The sequence below is a fragment of the Miscanthus floridulus genome, chromosome 15 (assembly GCF_019320115.1).
Source record: "Miscanthus floridulus cultivar M001 chromosome 15, ASM1932011v1, whole genome shotgun sequence".
NCBI classification, from domain to species: domain Eukaryota; kingdom Viridiplantae; phylum Streptophyta; class Magnoliopsida; order Poales; family Poaceae; genus Miscanthus; species Miscanthus floridulus.
Genome location: NC_089594.1, coordinates 49434411 through 49455182, shown reverse-complemented (window position 1 = coordinate 49455182; position 20772 = coordinate 49434411). Strand labels below are relative to the sequence as shown.

At 45.5% G+C, this 20772-nt stretch overlaps 1 protein-coding gene across 4 annotated transcripts in view; it reads right to left on the bottom strand.

Moving 5' to 3' along the window:
* Positions 1-7716: 7716 nt before the first annotated feature.
* The window catches only part of LOC136508037 (SAGA-associated factor 29 homolog A-like), a 40480-nt gene continuing 27424 nt past the window's right edge, over positions 7717-20772 (bottom strand). For 3 of the 4 annotated variants that reach the window (XM_066502639.1, XM_066502641.1, XM_066502640.1), the window contains exons 7-9: positions 19614-19764; positions 8516-8529; positions 7717-8073 (exon numbers count right to left, since the gene is read on the bottom strand). In XM_066502639.1, the coding sequence (XP_066358736.1) occupies positions 7971-8073; positions 8516-8529; positions 19614-19764 (268 nt within the window). In that variant the 3' untranslated portion in view covers positions 7717-7970. The remainder of the gene's footprint in view (positions 8074-8515; positions 8530-19613; positions 19765-20772) is intronic. The other variant, XM_066502642.1, reaches the window with a different exon arrangement.

Sequence of the window (20772 nt, the reverse complement as noted above, 5' to 3'; positions counted from 1 at the left end):
CAATTGGCAAATACGATAGCAAAGGAGAATATTTGGTGCATAAAGTTTATATTTGCTCTAATCTGAAATATCCTTATGGGCTACAATACCATGAATGAATTGGGGCTGCACTAACACTAACAATGTCTTGCAAAGTTTTCCTAGTTTTTCCCATATGCAACAGGGTAATCCTAAAGAAAGGGAGCATTGCTGGTTGTGGCCGTGCAACATAGCCATCAGCTCTGTGTTCCAACATCAAAGCAAGCACTTTTGAATGCCATTAGAGCAAGTCGAGGATGACTTGCAACCAAGAAGGGGAGAATGATGAGGACATCACCTGCCCGGATACAACCACATTAGCAACTTTTGATTCACAGAAATACATACATGGATCAAAAAGAGTGTTAAAGACACATGGAAGGCATGGAGGACCAAAGAAGTTGATTGGGGCCAAGTACAAGTATTCCCAATGTTCTCCACTAGGACACCACGTCACTTTTGGCCCAAGGAAAGAAAGAGATCAAATCCAACACGTTTTGGGGCTATATTCGGACTGCAACATTATGCCAACTTGAGACGGCCAGCCACGACCTCATCTGGACTTGGATTGGGGTGTTCAAGTACTTCATGGAATCCTTATGAAGTCTATTTTCACATGGATCTAGAATCAAATTCATATCTATTTTAAGGTGGCCGCAATGACCGAATTACTACCTAGAGGTTTTCTGTCCAAAGGTGTTGTGTCGCCTTAGTTTGGCCAATGGGCCATGTATCAAGTCGGGTCCATTAGGGATGTGTCCTAGGGTTGGATCACGACCACAACACCCTGGTGGTCAGTTCCTCCACCTTCATATACCCTTTAGACGCCACCAATAACAGTGGGGTTTTGTTTTGTTGAAAGATTAGCCATTGCTACTTCTTTGTAGACGCGTGTGTTGACTAGACCATCCATTCTACTTGATTCAGAACCCAACTTTGTGAGTTTAGATTGGTTTTTCACCTCCATATTTGTAATTGAGTTGCTTGTTCTACTTGTTCTTGCTTGTTCCTTGATTGCTTGCAGGAATTACCCTAGTGGTTTGGTTGATTGTGCTCCACAAGATCACGACGGCCATTGGAGGTGGTGTATCGGTTGCTAAGGCACAGCATCCTTGGATGGTTGTAGTTGGGCCATAAACGTCATCTCCATCCCAAAATCGAGTTATCCACCTTATCTCATCGAAAGATCGGGATTCACCCTAGCGGGTTCATATCACCTAGTTTGCTTTAACAAAAAGACTCTGAGGATAATCTCATAAATGGAAATAATGAATAGTTGCTCTATTGTAATTCATTTCAAGTACCTAGTTTTCAGCCTTGAATTCTCCCAAGTTTTGGATAAGATTGTTTTGATGTAAGGATTTACCCTGAACTTGAAACTCATGGGTAGCATATGCTTGATCTAAGTCTAGGTAAGTGATGGATATGATATGAGAAGGTTTGAGTTGTTGTTTATCTTATTCCGAGTGATACTAAAGTTCTAGAGATTTCTTTTGAAAAACATAAAAATGCTACATGATGAGTTCCTGTATGATAAAGTTTGAATTCCCACTAGAGGCATACATTTTAGGCTAGAAAAACTTTCACATATATGTTGCTTATTTTGCATTGAGTTTTGTCAAGCTTTGTTCACCCTTATGAGAGATTTGTCATGCTCTTAAAATCAAGACCACGTACACACCACCTAAATATGCACTTCTCCTACACTGGGGTAGGCGCAAAAACAATGCCTTCCATCTAGATCCACCCAAAAATGTTCTACTCCTACACTGAGAGTGAACACCAAAAACATGTTTGATAGGTTTTCCATCCACCAAATAAATGCTCCAAGTTCTTATTGCTATCTCTCAAAGTTTTGTTGCAGAAAAGAGACATGGGGCTATGCAAAAGTTATTCATAAAAAAAGAAAGAAAGAAAAAAGTTGAAAAAATGGACAAATATTTGAGATATGTAAAACAATAGGTACTCAGATGCCCGCCTGAAAAAAGAAGAGATGAATAAGATCGCCCCTGCTCTCTAGCAAATGATTCCAAATTTCAAAAGAGAGATATGTTTCTAAGGAGCATAGTAAAATTAGGTTAGTCACCATATATATATCCACACACATGCACATATTGATTTGATTGTATGACTCAACTCTCTTTGGATCTGTTGTTTGACTTTACAATATATGCAATGCAAGTATGCTCTAGCTTTCTCCCTACCTATGAACTCCACATAAAGCCTTAGTGGTAGGAAGAGAAAGGCATAACATCATTATTGCCTTAGTGAGGATCCACAAATACCACATATATTGAGAGACTTGAGAGTGTCATACATGGCATCTTTGAATTTTATTTTGAAAACTTATAAAAACTCTGGAACAATGCTGGAACAAAGACCTTGAGACATAGTGCTTGACTTGATTGTTCTGTCTTTCAATTGCTCAAGACCCATGTGAAGGCTAAGAAGCCCCATGGTTGAAGGTAATATGGGTAAGTTTGAAAGTCAGATCAGTTTATTCTAATCCAGAGGAGATTTTTTGATTGGACACATGTGTACTTTTGAGGAGTAAAAGCATTGTAGCAACTCCTGATCCATTACTGAGTTTGGCTTTGCTCAGGGACTAGCAAAGATTAAGTGTGGGGGAGCTTGTTGACGGTCGTTAACATCAATCATAAGCCATCAACATAACTTGTATAAATGCATGAAAATGATCACCAACATAGGTTTAGGGGTTTAAACTGACTAATTCCACAAGTTTTAGTGAATCTGTATTTTTAGTAGGGTTTATCTAGAAAACCATCAAGGAGGACCCATTCGTCAAATCAAATCACATTTATCCACAACGAAACCAACATGGGAAGACTTTAGAAGACTCCAGAAGGCAAACCACTGAAACAGAGAGTAGGTGGCTGCCATGTGGGGTCGGCCAGCCCCACCTATAGGCCGCCCAGCCCCTAGGCCCACCTATCAGCCCCTCCTTCGAATGTCGGTTCTCCATCAGCCTCCTAGATTGCATCTACATCGTTCTTTCAAGTCGGTTTGATCAGAGGGTCCTAGAATTGATGCTCCTGCCTATATATACCAGCCCCTGCCCCCCTCCCTGGGGCCATCCTGAAACCCTAATTCATATCCTCCTTGTCAGGATCAGAGTTAGCTCTCAAGAGAAGATTAGTCCTCTATAGGATCTAGTCTTGCAATAGAATTAGTGAGCTAGAGAGTGAGGGAAGAGTTTGGAGGGAGTACTGGCCTATCGGTGCTACCTCTATGGCTTGTACTTTGGTGGATCTAGGCTTCTCCAAGTCTACATCTGAGATACCTCCGGTAATTGATTTATGTTTAAAGTAAGTTTTGTGCTCTTGTGTTTATGGGTTCACAGTTCTTTTGAGTGCTCTAGTTCTTGCTAGTTGGATTAGAGTAGTAATCGTTAGCATAAGCGTGGTGCTTAGGCTATCAGCCACCTATGTTTGCTCCCTATTTTTTTGGTTGTGTGGTAGCAGTGGGAGGTGATAGCCCTGTCTATCCTTTGTAGTCCACATTGAATTGAGCAGGTTCTTAAATTAGTAGAACCATATTCGTGTCGGTAGAGTTATCTATTAGCGGTGCTTTACTGTTTAAGCGGCGTCCCAAAGTGAACATTAGAATCATAAGTCTTGCTTTGCATAGGGTCATAACCATAGGAATCCTCTCTACTCATACCTTAAAACTTGATTGCTATCCCTGGATAAACTTGTTAGACAACACACACATGTTTCCTCGTAGATATGATACTCAATAATACTCTAGGTGAAAACTACTTCGATACCCATGCGCTTGCGGATTTTGTGTGCCTCCACAGGTGTCAACAATTATCATTGTTTTTGTGTGCGGGTTCATAGAGCGCTTAGCTTGCTATAGTTTATCGATTGGGCTATGTAGTTGAGCCTCGTGTAAGCATGGTACTTATACGATGCTCTACCTATGAGTGCACCCTGTTCTCTAGTTGTGTGGTAGTAGCAGGAGGTGACAGCCCTGTCTGTCCTTTGTAGTCCACGCCGAATTGAACAGGTTCTTAAATTGTAGGACCGTAGTCGCGTTAGTAGAGTTATTTATTGTGGATGCTCTACCATCTAAGCGACGTCCTAAAGTGCACAAGAGTAGAGTTAGTCTCAGCTATAGTTGGATGTATATATACTTTGACCATGTAATAGGAATATCATAGGAATCTACCTCACCCGTTGTTCTCATGAGTTGACTAGTTTACATTATCTCAGTGACCTATCCCCTGAGTGTCATTATGCTTTATTCCTATCATTACATCACCCCTGCTTTAGCTATGCTAGTATGTTGATAGGTAGACATTCCTTTATTACTCAATAAGTCTTTACTCCATTGTTTAACGATGGTAAAATATAAATAACGATACCTGGAATACTCCTAGTAAAATGCTGGTATTCTGTGCGCTTGCAGAATCCTTTATATTCTATTTGCACTTAATAAATACCAAGTAAGGAAAGAGTTTGGGGGAAGTATCGGCCTATTGGTGCTACCTCTATGGCTTGTACTTTGGCGGATCCAGGCTTCTCCACGTCTACATCTGAGATACTTCTGGTAACTAATTTCTGTTTAAACTAAGTTTTGTGCTCTTTTGTTCACGTGTTCATAGTTCTTTTGAGTGCTCTAGTCTGTGTTAGATCTCTGGATTAGAGTAGTAATCGTTAGCATAAGCGTGGTGCTTAGGCTATCAACTACCTTTGTTTGCTCCCTGCTTCTTGGTTGTATGGTAGCAGCGGGAGGTCACAGCCCCATCTATCCTTTATAGTCCACGCTGAATTGAGCAAGTTCTTAAATTAGTAGGACCATAGTCGTGTCGGTAGAGTTATCTATTAGCGGTGCTTTACCGTCTAAGCGGCGTCCCAAAGTGAACATTAGAATCTTAAGCCTTCTTTTGCATAGGGTCATAACCATAGGAATCCTCTCTACTCATACCATAGACCTTGATTGCTATCCCTGGACAAACTAGTGTTTAGACAACATACACACGTTTGCCTGTGGATACGATACTCGATAATACTCTAGGTGAAAACTACTTCAATAGTCGTGCGCTTGCGGATTTTGTCTCTATGTGCCTCCATAGGTGTCAACATGTGGCACGGCACCATGAGGGTGAACTCTCAGCTTTGCCTCGTGCAGTTGCTTGTTGGTCTTTAGGTCTGGCATGTCAGAGATGTCCTTTAGGCGGCAGGCGGCGTCCGCCATGTTGTATGCCACATGGGGGAAGCGTAGCCGGCTGGGAGCCCCGTGTGGGTGTCTTCGTTGTTAGTAGGGGGCTGCATGACTTGCTGCTGCACAAGCTCCTACCTTTGGTGCTTGAGCTCTGCCTTGGCGGCCTCTAGGTCCACCTACCGAGCCTGCAGGATAGCTGCATTATCATGAAGGTAGTTCACGCGGCTGCGGGGACTCTGCTCCGGTGATGTGAGCTCAGGAGCCTCCTCGACGGGGTCCTTGATGTTGATGTGGAAACTCATACAAGGTAGGGCGTTGTTGTTGATGTCATTGGAGTCATACTCCGGGCCATTCCCCGAGAGGACCTCGAGGAAGGTGCGCAGCGAGGAGACGTCGGTCCCCGCCGCGCCGGGGAGGATGGCGTTCCGTGGCGCCTCGCGGCTAACGAGGTGCTCTAGCTCTAGCTAGAAGGACATCGCTGCATTCTGGATCTCAAAAGGCAGGTCCAAAAGCACCTCACCAGTGATGATCTAGTGATGGACGTTGGCCAGCATGTAAAACAGCGCCGGTTCGACACAGTGGGTTTTGGACCCAAGCCGCATTGGATCTACCGAGCCAGCTCAAGATCTGAAGAGGCTCGGTGGAGTGGTCGGCGTCGGGGCTTGCCCACCGGCGCTGCCTTATTGAGTGGGTGACACCGTAGTAGTCGGCGACGTAGGCCAGGCTCCCACAGTTGAGGACCTAGCCCAAAGCGAAGGCGCCAGCCATGATGAAGAACTCGCCGAGGAAGCGAACGCCCCCGTCTAGGGCGGCGCCGCTTGCTCCAGTGATGAGGAAGGTGGCTCTGGCCACCGTAGAGCGTGAATCACACTTGACGTGCTCCCCTACCTGGCGCGCCAGCTATCGCGGGGTCAAAACTACGGCAAGCATTGTTGTTTGTGGTAGTGTCAGAGTGCATGTCTTCGGTGGCTCGGGTGGACTCAAGAACACAAGAATCATAGAGGGGACGTGACGGTTTATCCTGTTTTGGGCTGATCAGTGCCCTACGTCCAGCAGCTGATTATCCTTATACACAAGAGCACCCAAAATCTGGGGGTTACAACAGAGTGTAAGAAAGAAAGAGAGAGATTTGGTAGGGGATCGCTCGGTGCTCATCCTAGGGATGCCTCGCCGCCAGTGAAGGTTTCCCCCTCGCCGGAGAGGAGGAAGACGACGGGTGCGATGGAGGAGCTCTCGGTGCCCCTCTCAAGGTTGCTCTACTCTCGATGCAGAGCCCGAATGGAACGGTGATGACTCGAATGATCTGCGTGGAATCGTCATCTCCCCTCTTAGGATCCGACTTCCCCTTATATATCGAGGTAGGTCGGGTACACGACGGTTTGCGGGAGTTGTGTCTATAGTCTACATGCGCTAGAGTCTAGGAGGGTCTTAAAGCGGCATGCTGTGGACCATGGCGATGTCGTGGAGCCAAAGAAGCCCTGGGCGTCGTCTGGCTGCTATGTTCTGACACGCTGAGTGTCAGGCTTTGTCGATTTGGACCAGCCTTCATTGGGTGCACCTTTCTGGAGCCTTCTTGGTGGCATAGGCCGGCTCTTGGGGCTGACGCGCGGGCCAAGAGCCCCGAGCCCCTGGAGCCAACGAAGGAGTTTGTCTTCTTGCGTCATGCCCCGTGCGTGACCTTGTCGGAGGAGTGGTTGACAGAGCCGTGCCCGCAAGGCAGCGCTGGGGAGCCCCCCGAGCCTTGGAGCTCAGGGCAAACCTTCTCTTGCCCGAGCCTTGGCTGGCGCTGAAGGCTAGGAGTGAGCCAAGGATCGGGTTCAGAGGCTTGGTCAAGCCCTCGAGCACTAAGTAGCGGCGACGATCGTGCTCGAGCTCGCCCAGATTCCTTGGCCTGAGGTACGTGCGAGCGTACCCAATGAGTATAGCCCCCAAACCCTCGAACGATCCTAGATGGATCGATCGGGGGATCTCTCAATCGAGAACCTTTAATCTCAAGGCTTAACATACCCGAGGCTTAACATACCCCTATGATGGGATCTTGTCAGCTAGGTAGCAGGAAGAACCCTTTTGAACCGTACCACTACTTAGGTTTTTCTTGCTTGATTGCAATCATTACCAGGTTCTCTCTTTTATAGAAATGACTAACTTGACTCCTACGGAAATATCCTAACCAATCCAATCTAACTTATCTCTTTCCTAACAAACCAAACCAATCTAATCTAATATAATTCAATATTGTTCACATGCTACAGTGACATAACAATGTTAGTCTTAAATTTTAGCTCACGGTGTTTTTTCTCTACGAAACATGACCTCTTTCTCCTCCACATCATTAAAAATCCTAATCCGAGGTCTCTCTAGATGACCTATGAAACTATCTAGGTGTAGCAATGCATTGTCCCTAAGGAAATTCAGCAGATTAATTACAACTCGTAAGATACCTTGTTTTTTTTTTTGTATAAAAGTGGTTCTACTTACTTATCTGTAAAATTCATCTTTGCTGAGCTGATCTAACACTACCAAAAATAATTTGGGATAAGCGTTTGGAGGCAAACATTTTTTTTATTACAGAAAACACTAGATCCATATCTATTTACAGGATATAAGCTGGCTATAAAAGTTATTTCATCTCAAATCGCAGGCGCTATAGCCTGCACTTCAACGTGCACCGAGCTGCAGAGATATGGCCACCACATTGTCACACTAAAGACATCCTATCTTCCGTTATCTGTTGCACTACAAATGCGCAACCGCGTCAAAGATCTTCACTGCCGGTGGCCCTCCGGGAGGGCAACCACCCTATAGAACGGCACAGCTCTTTGCGGTAGAGACCCGTCCTCCTCATCATCATCAAACTCCAGAATATAACTGTCAAAAGACAAGTAATAGTCACAAAATAGTTTCAGGAAGACATAATAATACTACTTTCGATTACGTAGTACCCCCACTATCAAAATGTTGTGTTTTAATTTTGTCCTATGTCAAACTTCTCTGACTTCGTCTAAGTTTATCGAAAATGCAACAACATCAAATCAGTTTCATTAAATCAACCATGGAATATGTCTTGATGGTATTTATTTGGCATTGTAGATGTTAATAAATAAATCTTTTGCATAAACTTTGCCAAAGCTACAAAAGCATGACAGTAACCCTAAATGGAAATTCCAGCCAAATGTAAACACTCCATTGTTTGAATCAAATGCCATGACCACAGTGTTGTAGGGGCAGACTGCAGTTTTCCGAAGGCAGACTAGTATATGAAATTGAACCTAAAACAAACCGTAAGATTGTAAATGCACAAACAACTTACTCATCAGACTTCCTCTGGATTTTTTGTAGCCCGGTTTCACATCAACATGATGACAGAAAGACAAGAGCATTAATGACTAAGCAAGCCAACAAAAAAGGAGAGCCAATTAAGAACTACTAGTACCATTTTTTGTGGTGGTCATAAAAGAACCACAGGTGAATTTAAGAAAATTAACAAATGTCCGGCAATTACCTGCGCAACATCCATGTGGATGTACCATGTCTGTACAATGCATATAAGCATATCAGTTTATATATGGCAACACGTAGTATACCCGCTGTCTTTCATGACATAATATTTCTTACATGATAGTTGTTTTTCTCAAGTGTACAAAGGCCCTTATACTATAGACCCATATGGCCCATGAGGCTCTCTATATATAGTCATCTCCACTTGTGGAGTGGTTATGCTCTCTAGTACCAAAGGTTTGTAACATGGTACCAGAGCCATGGATTGGGGTTAGGATTAGACTATTCTAATTCCCCAACGATCCATTTTTTTTCTTGGGATCCTTCCTCTGTTTCGCGTGGTGTGTCGCCGCGGCTTTCCTCTGATCCGCACGTCCGTCATCGCACCGGTCTTTCTTCTTCGTGCGGCCCGTGGTTACGCTCTCTGTTATGAGGATGGAAAATGGAAATGGATATCCGTATCCGCTAAAACTTGTAATATGGATATCCGTATTCATATCCATTTCTAATGTGGTAACTAAATGGATATATCTGAATTCGTTTTTCAGTGTTTTTCTCTATCCGATTCCAGATCCGTATTCGACAATATCCGGCACTATCCGTATCCGCAAAGAAAACAAGGTAGCATTAACCTATTTAATAGTTTTCTCTTCATAATGAGTAACCAGTTATTTAATTTTATTGTTACTAATGATGCATTAGAACCATTTAATAGTATATCTAGAAATAACTTTTAGTATTAATTTCAAATTATTAAGGATACATAAAGATTAAATTAATTGCAGTATTTTTCTAATACTTTAGTTTATTTATTTGTTGATATAAATTATTTTATTATTTTATATTTATGATTAATAATTATATATTATATATTTATATAAATATAATATTGATTAAATAATTGATATTTTTAATTAATATAAATACTTATTAATAACTATATTATTTTTATGAGCTATCCTTGTCTATGTTATATACACAAATAATTTAACCTCTACTTGTGTAGTAATTTTGTAATTCCAAAAATATTGATAATGGCTATCTGTTTTTTGTCACTTCTATCTAGGAGATTATTAGGTGTGTGCTTCAATTTAGTTCACTTTTATTATCGACGAACCTGAAATTGTAATCATCTAGGTTGAATTTAGACATATTCACTTTACGGTCAACTGAGTAAATATCCAATTTCGAATTAGAATTCGAACCATCCATTTTCTATTCGTATCCGTATCCGATAATATTCGTATCCGAATTCGATTTAAAATGTGGTAAAAGGTGACATCGGAATCCGATTCCATGCATATTCGATCTGTTTCCATCCTTACTGATACCAAAGGTTCGTAACAGTTTTCAAGGGCGGAGCCAAAACACAGGCAAGGGAAGGTGCTAAATACATGTAGTCTGAGCATGTCTTGATTCTAAGTATAAGATGCTGTGGTGCCAACCAGCTGGACCAGCATTTTGTACGAGTTTTTGTTGCCTGGACCGGTGCTGCAGCACCAGCCCAGTCTCTGCCCTTGGTTGTCATAAAAGGAGGTACAACAATATTTCTCCTTAACAGTTATGTCAGACTATGTTACTCGCTTTTCTGCATTTACTCCCCAAACCCCACCCCACCCCACCCCACCCTGCACTGCAAACATCCCTATTAGACATATGGGCTTGGGCTGGCCGTGCGGCCCTAGCCCAACCGGCCAACCTATACATGCATTAATACATACATACTTTGTACTCAACATAATATCTATTGTTCTACATATTTTCCCACTTACACATTCCCCAACACCTTATAAACTCTTTTCAATCTTCTTCCAACTCCATAATACCCTTTAATTTGAATGATTCTACCAACAACTTCACATCTTGATACTTTTGGCTTTCACAAAAAGCTGAATAATCTCAATGGTGAACACTGAATTAAGTTCTAGATGATGTGGGATCGTCAGTATACTTGGCACAAGGCCAGCCCATCAGCCAACGTAATTTCAGAGTTAAAAGGCCTGTTCACTTGAACTTATCAGCCGGTTTATCAGCCAGAATGTATAGTATTTTTCTCTCACAACAAATCAACTTCAGCCGGCTTATCAGCCGACTTTAATACCAGCCGATCAGGCCGAAAAGTGTCGACATTCAGATTATATCAGTTGCAAAAGTTGCTGACATTCAGATTAGTATACATGGCACAAGGCTAGCATGAGCGCTCCACTTCGAGGCCCTGTAGAAGCTAGCATGAGCGCTCCACTTCAGATTAGTATACTTGGCACAAGGCTAGCATGAGCGCAAGGAGAAGGCACGAGGGGTACCCCCAACCGACCACGTCGAGCAGCTGTCCGACACGTGCGTGGTGACAAAGCAGAAGCTCCTCGTTAGGCTTCGTAACGCGCGCAGAAGCAACTCGAGCTTGTCCACGGCGACCTGTGTGGCCCTGTCATACTAGCAACTCCTGGAGGCCCGTGCTACTTCCTGCTCTGGTGGACGACGTGTCCTAGTTCATGTGGGCGGTCCTCCCAACAAAAGCAGCAGCAGCAGACGCCATCAAGCATGTCCACCGCGGAGGAATGTGGCCACAAGCTCCAGGTGCTGCGCACCAACAATGGACAGGAGTTCACCGTGGTGGAGTTCGCCACCTGTACACCCCACAGCAGAATGGTGTGGTCAAGCGCCGGAACCAAACTGTGCTGGCAACCGCGAGTGCCCTGCTCAAGCAGAGGGGCATGCTGGTGACCTTCTGGGGAGAGGCAGTGATGACCACCGTTCACCTGCTCAACCAATCGTCGGCCAAGAGCGAAGGCAAGACCCCCTACGAAGCTTGGCATGGGCGCACGCGGGCGGTCGGATACCTTCGTGCGTTCGGCTACCTGGCATATGTCAAGGAGCTAAACCACCTCGGCAAGCTGGAGCACGCCAAGAGTCTTCATCGGCTACGCTGAGGGCATCAAGGCGTACCGTGTCCTTGACCCGATAACCCAACGCGTGCACTTGGCGCGCAATGTCGTCTTCGATGAAGGAAACGGCTGCAGGACATGGATACCAGCAGCGGCATGGCGACAATGACGAGCGACTTCATCTTCGACTACGTTCATCTCGGAGGAACCAAGGGAGCAAGTGAATCTGCATATATGTCCAGTCCACCTGCCCTGACACCCCAAACATCGTCGGCTCTATCGAGATCACCATCTCCAGACTAGGGGGTACCAGCCGGCACAACGCCTACGGTCGCCACTCCACCAGCTATGCCGGCGGCTACACCAGCTTCCAACAGACGACAAGCAGCAACGTTTGCCACACCACTAGATAACGATGAGGACCACCTCGACGCTGTGCACGACGGCACCCCGCTGCGCTACCGCACCATGGACGACATCCTCGGTGACCAGACGGAGCTGGCGATTGTGCAGCACGACATCGACGTCGACGTCGAGCTCCACCTGATGCACACCGGGGAATCTTGTGCTTTGCTCAGGCCGAGGGTGATGTAGCCTGGCGCTCTGCAATGCAGCAGATGGATTCCGTCGAGCATAACTAGACTTGGGAGCTCGTCGACCTGCTCGATGCCCACTGCCCGATCACCTTGAAATGGATGTTCAAGCTGAAGAAGAACGAGGCTGGGGAGGTGGTCAAGCACAAGGCAAGGCTTGCACGGCTTCGTCCAGCAAGAAGGGATAGACTACGACGACGCATTTGCAGCCGTGGCTCGTATCGAGTCCATCTATGTCCTCACACTGCCGGCCAGGAGGGGTGGCGCGTCCATCACATGGACATAAAGTTGGCGTTCCTCAATGGCGACTTGAAGGTGTACGTGTGGCAGCTCAACCCGCCCCCCCCCCCCCCCCCCCCGTTTCGTCGTCACCGGCAAGGAGGGCAAGGTGCTACGGCTACAGAAGGCACTCTATGGCATGCAACAAGGACCGCGGGCGTGGAACGCCAAGCTGGACAACACGCTCAAGGAAATGGGCTTCCGGCAGAGCACGCATGAGGCTCCGGTGCACCCGCGGGGCAGCTGTCGCTCCATCCTGCTGGTGGGTGTCTACATCGATGACCTTGTCATCACCGACGCAGAAGCGGAGATTGAGGCGCTCAAGGCGCAAATGAAGGTCACCTTCTAGATGAGTGACCTTGGCCTCTATTTCTACCTTGGTGTCGAGGTGCGCTAGGACGACACCGGCATCACCCTCCATCAAGCACACTACGCCAAGCACATCGTGGAGTTGGGTAGCCTGGATGGATGCAATTCAGCCCACATTCTGATGGGAGGTTGAAGCTGAGCCACCACAACACGGCGGAAGAGGTTGATTGGCGGAAGAGGTTGATGCCACATAGTACCGGCGCATTGTCGACAGCCTGCGCTACCTGGTGCACACCCGGCCGGACATGGCGTTCATCGTCGGGTACGTGAGCCGGTTCATGGAGCAGCCAACGGTGGAGCACCAGCAGGCAGTCAATAGGATCCTGCACTACGTAGAGGGCACCCTCGTCTACGGTCTGCACTACACGAGGAGCCCCAACACGACGGGTGTTGTCGGGTACTGCGACAGTGACCTCGCAGATGACATTGACACGAGTAAGAGCACAAGCGGCACGCTTGTCTTCCTTGACAACTATCACGTCAGCTAGCAGTCCCTCAAGCAGCGGGTGGTGGCGCTGTCAAGCTGCAAAGCTGAGTACATTGCCGCCACATCTGCCACAACGCAGGCACTTTGGTTGGCTTGGCTACTGGGCAAACTGCTCGGCAGGGAGGCCAAAGCAGTCGAGCTCAGGGTGGACAACAAGTCAACCCTGGCACTTGCCAAGAACCCCGTGTTCCATGAAAGGAGCAAGCACATCCGGATCAAGTATCACTTCATCAGAAGCTCCTAGAGGACAGGAGTGTGAAGGCCAACCACATCAAGGCAGATCAACTTGCTAACATTCTCACCAAGTCTCTTGGGCGAGCAAAGTTCCAGGAGATGAGGGCGCGAATTGGGCTGATCCACATCAATTCGAAGACTGACACACAAGGCTTACGGGGAGAATTGAAAGGACAAGCGCGCGCGTGTGTGTGTTAAAGCTATTAGAGCTCTTTAGCTATTGAGTCTATTAGGGCTGATCACAGCCATTTCAACTTCTTGTGCTTTAGTTGTTAAGTTTGTTTTGCTTTTAGCTGTAAAGTACATCTTTAGCTCTTTAAGGAATCACAAGCAGCTGCAGTAACAGTGCCAGCCGAATTCCCAATTCCAAGTTGTGGTTTGTTGTCTAACAGAGATAAGTCAATGCAACCTCAAGCCAGGCATAACCCTCTTCCATTTGCTCTAGCTTAGCCACTGTTGGCAAAGGAGCATCAGCTGAATTAAGAGATCGTCTAGAACAAGCATACCAGTATGGGGTTGAGGGCAGAATGTTAGCGAGAATCGAGAGTAGGAATGGCAGCAGGTCAGGGTCACGTCCCGTTCCCATGGGTTTTAGACCTAGCGGGTGCAGAACCTAGGTCCTATTTTTTTCCAGCAGGTCCATAGGTTGAGAGACCCAAACTAGGGCAGGTGTTGGGCCGGATTTGGCTGTTGCCCCGTGAGGACCCAACCAACAACCTCAATAGCAGCGCGCCACATACAACATACCTAACCTAGCGCCCAAGCCCCCAGCGCCGCCGCCACATGCGAGACACGAGTCCACGACAGCACCAACGCCTCCACCATCTCACCTGGCTTCTCTCCCATCCCTACTCTGGCATCCCAATGACGCGATCATAGCTATGGTAGTCTGGCACCAACACCACGCCACCAACATGCTACTCTGACTCCATGAGGCAACAAGTCCTGTTGTGGGAACAAGGAGGCGAGGAGCCTAACCCCAAACCTCACAGATAGGTGGCGGGGCCGCGAACTCCTATGCTGGCTCTTCCTCTCAAGCCATACAGCAGGTCACGCATCCCCGGCATGGCCGCTATCTTTACCTCTAGCAAGGAAACTCCCCCTCCAGTCCTCTGATCCACGGTCCTCCAAAGCTGAGCCATATGCCCACACTTTGTAGTAGCAAATCAGGGAGGTAGTTCACTAGTTAATGGAGTTCTAGATGAATTGTGCTACACCGTGCTGCTTTAGTGAGTTTAGTTAGTTGTGAGACAACCAGCGACCTAAGAAATGCTCAAATGGATTTGGCATTCTTTATTCCTGATGCAATGATGTTGACCCTGGCATACTTGTGATCTCGAACTGTATTTTCACAGAAGCAGTTGCAAACAAGTTTGACATTAAGGGCCTGTTCGGGACTGCTCAACAAACTCCACCTTGGACTAGAGTTTCTAAAGCACCTCTTTAGGTGCTCTCACAACTCCACTATTTTTCCTAGAGCAGAGTTTGGGAGCTGCATCTATTTGGCTAAAAAAGGTAGAGCGGAGCAGTCCCAAACAGCCCCTAAACAGAGATTTTTCTTTCACCTGGTAACTAGTACTACTATTGACATGTTATCCTCATGGACTCAATTGTTGGCCAACAAATCCCATTTGTTAGTGTACCAAAGATGGCATATATTTTCCTCTGCATTTTTTTACAGTGTTTCTATGGTGGGGCGCCTTTGGTGTCCCAGCATAGCAGGTCCCAAGCCCTGGTAAAGGAGGGTTGTGTTAGGCGTGACGAGACAATGTAAAAACTTAGCCACTTAAATGGAGATGAAACCCGAAAGAAAATCGTTGGGGCGTAACCCTCTTAGCGACGCGCCATATCGAAACCCGGGTATGGTGTTAAATGGACAAGGGCCGGGTCGTCACCCCCGTGACGCGCCGTGTCGTGATCTAGGCATGGTGTCAAGTAACAAGGATCGGGTCGTCGCTTCCTTAGTGGCGCGCTACATCGGCGCCCGGGTGTAGTGAAAAATGAGCAAGGGTCTTCGCATCAGAGTCGACGGGTGCGAAGGGTAAGGAAGCTAGTCGAACCAACTAGGATCCGTTTAGGTAGTTGGAATGTAGGGTCACTTACAGGTAAGTTAAGAGAATTAGTTGATACCACGACTAGGAGGCATGTAAATATATTATGCGTTCAAGAGACTAAATGGAAGGGTCAGAAGGCGAAGGAGGTGGACAATACAGGCTTCAAGCTTTGGTACACAGGGACCGTCGCGAATAGAAATGGAGTAGGAGTTTTGATTGATAAGAGCCTCAAGAATGGTGTGGTGGGAGTGAGAAGGCAAGGAGATAGGATTATCTTAGTCAAGCTTAGTCGTTGGTGATATGGTCTTGAATGTAATTAGTGCGTATGCCCCCCAAGTAGGCCTCGACGAGAGTGCTAAGAGACAGTTCTGGGAAGACTTAGATGACCTGGTTAGAGCTATACCTAGTAGTGAGAAGCTTTTTATAGGAGGAGATCTTAATGGGCATGTAGGTACTACAAGCGCAGGTTTCGAGGTAGTTCATGGAGGTTTTGGGTATGGTAGTAGGAATCAGGAGGGGGAGGAAGTTCTGGACTTCGCGGTAGCTTTTGACCTGATGATAGCCAACACTTTCTTTAGAAAGAGAGAATCTCATCTAGTGACCTTTAGTAGCGGACAACACTGTAGCCAGATTGACTTTGTCCTCTCAAGAAGAAAGGACAAACGAGCATGCTTGGATTGTAAGGTGATATCAGGGGAGTGTGTTGTTTCTCAACATAAGCTTTTGGTGGCAGATTTTCGTTTTCAGGTGCGTGCCCGTAGGGATAAACAAGCTAAGATTGAAAGAACAAAATGGTGGAAACTAAAAGGGGAGACGTCAGAGGTATTTAGGGAAAGAGTTATCAAAGAGGGCTCTTGGAAGTAAGAAGACGACATAAACAATATGTGAGACAAGATGGCAACCAACATTCGGAAGGTAGCCTCAGAGGTGTGTGGAGTAACCAAAGGAAGAGGACGCGAGGCTAAAGATACTTGGTGGTGGAACGAGGAAGTCCAAAGGGCTATTAAGGAGAAGAAAGAATGCTATAGACGCTTGTACCATGACAGGAGTGTGGACAACATAGAGAAGTATAAGGTAGCAAAGAAGACTGCAAAACGAGCTGTAAGTGTAGCAAAGCGTAGAGCATACGAGGATCTTTACCAACATTTGAGTACGAAGAAAGGAGAGAAGGACATTTATAGGATGGCTAGGGTTCGTGAGAGAAAGACACGGGACTTCAACCAAGTTAAGTGCATTAAGGATGAAAGGGAGCATCTCTTGGCAAAGGAGGATGAGATCCGATATCGATGGCAAGAGTATTTTGACAAATTGTTTAATGGTGAGAATATGGACACAACCTTTCAGTTAGATGACTCTTTTGATGACATCAATAGGCGCTTTGTGCGGAGAATCCAAGAATCTGAGGTCAGAGAGGCGTTGAAAAGGATGAAAGGAGGTAAGGCGATGGGACCGGATGGTATCCCAATCGAGGTGTGGAGATGCCTCGGGGACATAGCTATAGTATGGTTAACGAAGCTGTTTAACCATATTTTTCGATCGAACAAGATGCCTGATGAGTGGAGGAGAAGTATATTGGTACCGATCTACAAGAATAAAGGGGATATTCAAAGTTGTACAAATTACCGGGGAATTAAGTTGATGAGCCATACTATGAAGCTATGGGAGAGAGTTATCGAGCATCGCTTGAGAGCAATAACGCGGGTCTCTATGAACCAATTTGGTTTCATGCCCGAAAGGTCAACCATGGAAGCTATTTTCTTAATAAGACAAGTTATGGAGCAGGTATAGGGAGGAGAAGAAGGACCTACACATGATTTTTATTGACTTGGAGAAGGCTTATGATAAAATACCAAGGAATGTTATGTGGTGGGCTTTGGACAAACATAAAGTCCCAACGAAGTACATTGAGCTCATTAAGGACATGTACAGCAATATTGTAACTAGAGTTCGAACAAGTGATGAAGACACAGATGACTTTCCGATTAGGATAGGACTACATCAAGGGTCAGCTTTGAGCCCTTATTTGTTTGCTTTAGTGATGGATGAGGTCACAAGGGACATACAAGGGGACATCCCTTGGTGTATGCTTTTCGCGGACGATGTAGTGCTAGTTGATGAAAGCCGGACAGGAGTGAATCAGAAACTGGAGTTATGGCGGGAGACTTTGGAGTCCAAAGGTTTTAGACTTAGTAGAACTAAAACTGAGTATATGAGATGTGACTTCGGCACTACTACTCGGGAGGAGGAAGATGTTAGTTTGAAAGGTCAAGTAGTGCCTAGGAAAGATACCTTTCGATATTTAGGATCAATGCTATAGAGGGACGGGGATATTGATGAAGATGTTAGCCATAGAATCAAAGCAGGGTGGATGAAGTGGCGACAAGCGTCTGGTGTCCTATGTGACAAAAGGGTACCACAGAAGCTAAAAGGCAAGTTTTATAGGACGGCGATTAGACCTGCTATGTTGTATGGTGCAGAATGTTGGCCTACTGAAAAGACGACATATTCAACAACTAAGTGTCGCGGAAATGCGTATGTTGCGTTGGATTTGCGGTCATACAAGAAGGGATCGAGTTCGGAACGATGATATACGTGAGAGATTAGGGGTAGCGCCAATTGAAGGAAAGCTTGTCCAACACCGGTTGAGATGGTTTGGACATGTGCAACGGAGGACCTCCAGATGCACCGGTGCGTAGTGGAATCCTAAGTCAGGATAGTAACGTGAAGAGAGGCAGAGGAAGACCGAAGTTGACTTGGGTAGAGGCAATAAAAGGAGACTTGAAAGGATGGAATATACCCAAAGACTTAGCCTTAGATAGGAGTGCTTGGAAGACAGCTATTCACGTGCCTGAACCTTGATTGCTTCTGTTGGGTTTCAACTCTAGCCTACCCCAACTTGTTTGGGACTTAAAGGCTTTGTTGTTGTTGTTGTTGTTGTTGTTTCTCATGTAATTTCTGTTACATATGTTACCAGCCGTATAGCACATCTTCTGCATTTTCAGCGAAATCAACTCCTAGCAGCAGTGGATCTCAAGCGGCTAGTGCATCAAATGTAAACACTACACATAGAAACTATATTCCCAATGGATTATTTTTACAAAATACTTTTCAGCCAATCCACTATCTTCTCTCTCCTATCATCTACCTATCACACTCTATCTTGGTGCCCGTGTAGACAGTTTCATGTACTAGAAACCATTTCCTTCTCTCTCCACCTTAATTCCAATGTGACAGTCACCATTTTGCTTACTTGCCACCTAATTAATGCCATGGAAAGCATCCTAGTCATCCCATTGGGACTGCCCTTATTGGCTAGATAGTGAATGTGTCCCTGTGAATTGTGATTGTGGACTTGTGGTTGTGGTAAACCACTGTAAAGCATATGTGCTAGGTTGGTTCTAGACTTCTGGTTGCAAAGTAGTTGTGGTCATGTGATGTGGTGTGGTGATTGTTAAATTGCTCTATGCCCACATGTGTCTTTCTTTTTATAAAGTACATGTGAAGATATATCGTCTACTACTGTCATGCTATGGTTACTCGGGTTTCAAGGGCCCGTCGGGTTCAAGGGGCCTGTCAGGTTGGGGGTGGGTGCTGATTTCCACCCAGATCGAGTCCGGAGCCAGGTCGGGTTTTCATTTCGGGTTTCAGGGCTTCACCCAGCCCCCGACCCGCCCTGTTGCCATCCCTAAGGGCCACACTACAGTGGACCCTATAAAGTCCTGTAGTGCATGGGTAAAGTGGCATCTCTCCTAGCCTTGCTGCCAAGGGCACGGGCTTAAACGTGTTCCACATAAGCATCCTGAAACCATGGCACGGGCACGCCACTAGAGTCATCTCACAACTACTTCCTCTACCAATAGCTGACATTCCAGCCACATAACATTGACCAAATTAAACATGACAATAATGCATAAATGCATCATATTTCAAAATTGAAGTACGCAAGGAAATTTTTGCATCATTATTATGACTAACTATCCATAGTTTTAGTGTCATTTTAAGATGTTACCTTATGATGAGAAGCTACGGTAGCTCTGTATAATGCTGTTGTGCCAGGATAAACTGCTAAAACTTGTCGACCCTGCCCAAAATCTGGGGCACTCGAAGGATCCCCCTTCTTTGGAAATGGAATAATGTAAGACATAGGCAACTTGTACTTCCTGAAAAGCATAGAAAAGGGGCACCATCAGTTCGAGCCAAACCTTAAGAATAGGGTCAATGAATACCCACAGTTTACTTAATTTCAAATAGCGTTACTTTGCATCAAACTTTTTTTTTCTCAAACACGCAGGAGAGCTTCGTATCATTATATTAAGAAGAATAAAGGAGTGGGTTTAGAAACCCCATACAGCCACACACCTACACACACCCTTTTACATCTAATATTGTACATCTCTCTCAAATTCAAACTTGACCCAAGACCACTAGAAAGGAACTCACACATTGGGCTGGCTCTAGAGCAAGGAGATTGGATATTCCCCGAGCTCCAGCCAAACTCCATAGAAGAAACTCATCTTTTACTGAAACCATAATACTATTTAGGCTCAGTTGAATCCCATCAAAGACACAGCGAACTTCATACATACAGCAAAAGGACACTAAGGCCCCATTTGGATCCTTGAATTGAAATCCATTCTAATAATCACAATTTAGACACAGATAAATTAAGTTAATATGGCCACATGGGGGAATATACTTATATACTGTTGTTGGCCATATGGGAGATACTTATTTGCTGCAGTTCTGCTTGCCAGAAAGCGTGCTATAAGTTACATAGCAGAAATATAGCATGAGGATCTATGGAATCAATTTCTATCTCTCACCCCATGAAAGACAAGCTTATATCTAAACTTTGGAAAGTGGTGGAATGTCAAATTCCAAGCCAAATAGCCTTGTCCATAAAGTAGATTCCAATTCTTCCAAAATGAAATCCAAACGAGCCATAACAGTTTTTAGTCGAACACTTTACTTGTAGTTTTCTTAATTTGGAAATAATAGCATTTGATTTAGAGAATATGATGAGAAAATAATACCATGAAACCCAATAAAGCGGAGCGGCTTCCTCTCGTTGACAAAGTGGCGAATAATCTCTCAGGATGGAAAGCTTCCCTAATGAACCGAGCAGGTTGCCTAATTTAAGTTAAGGTGGTATTCTCTGCCATACCAAT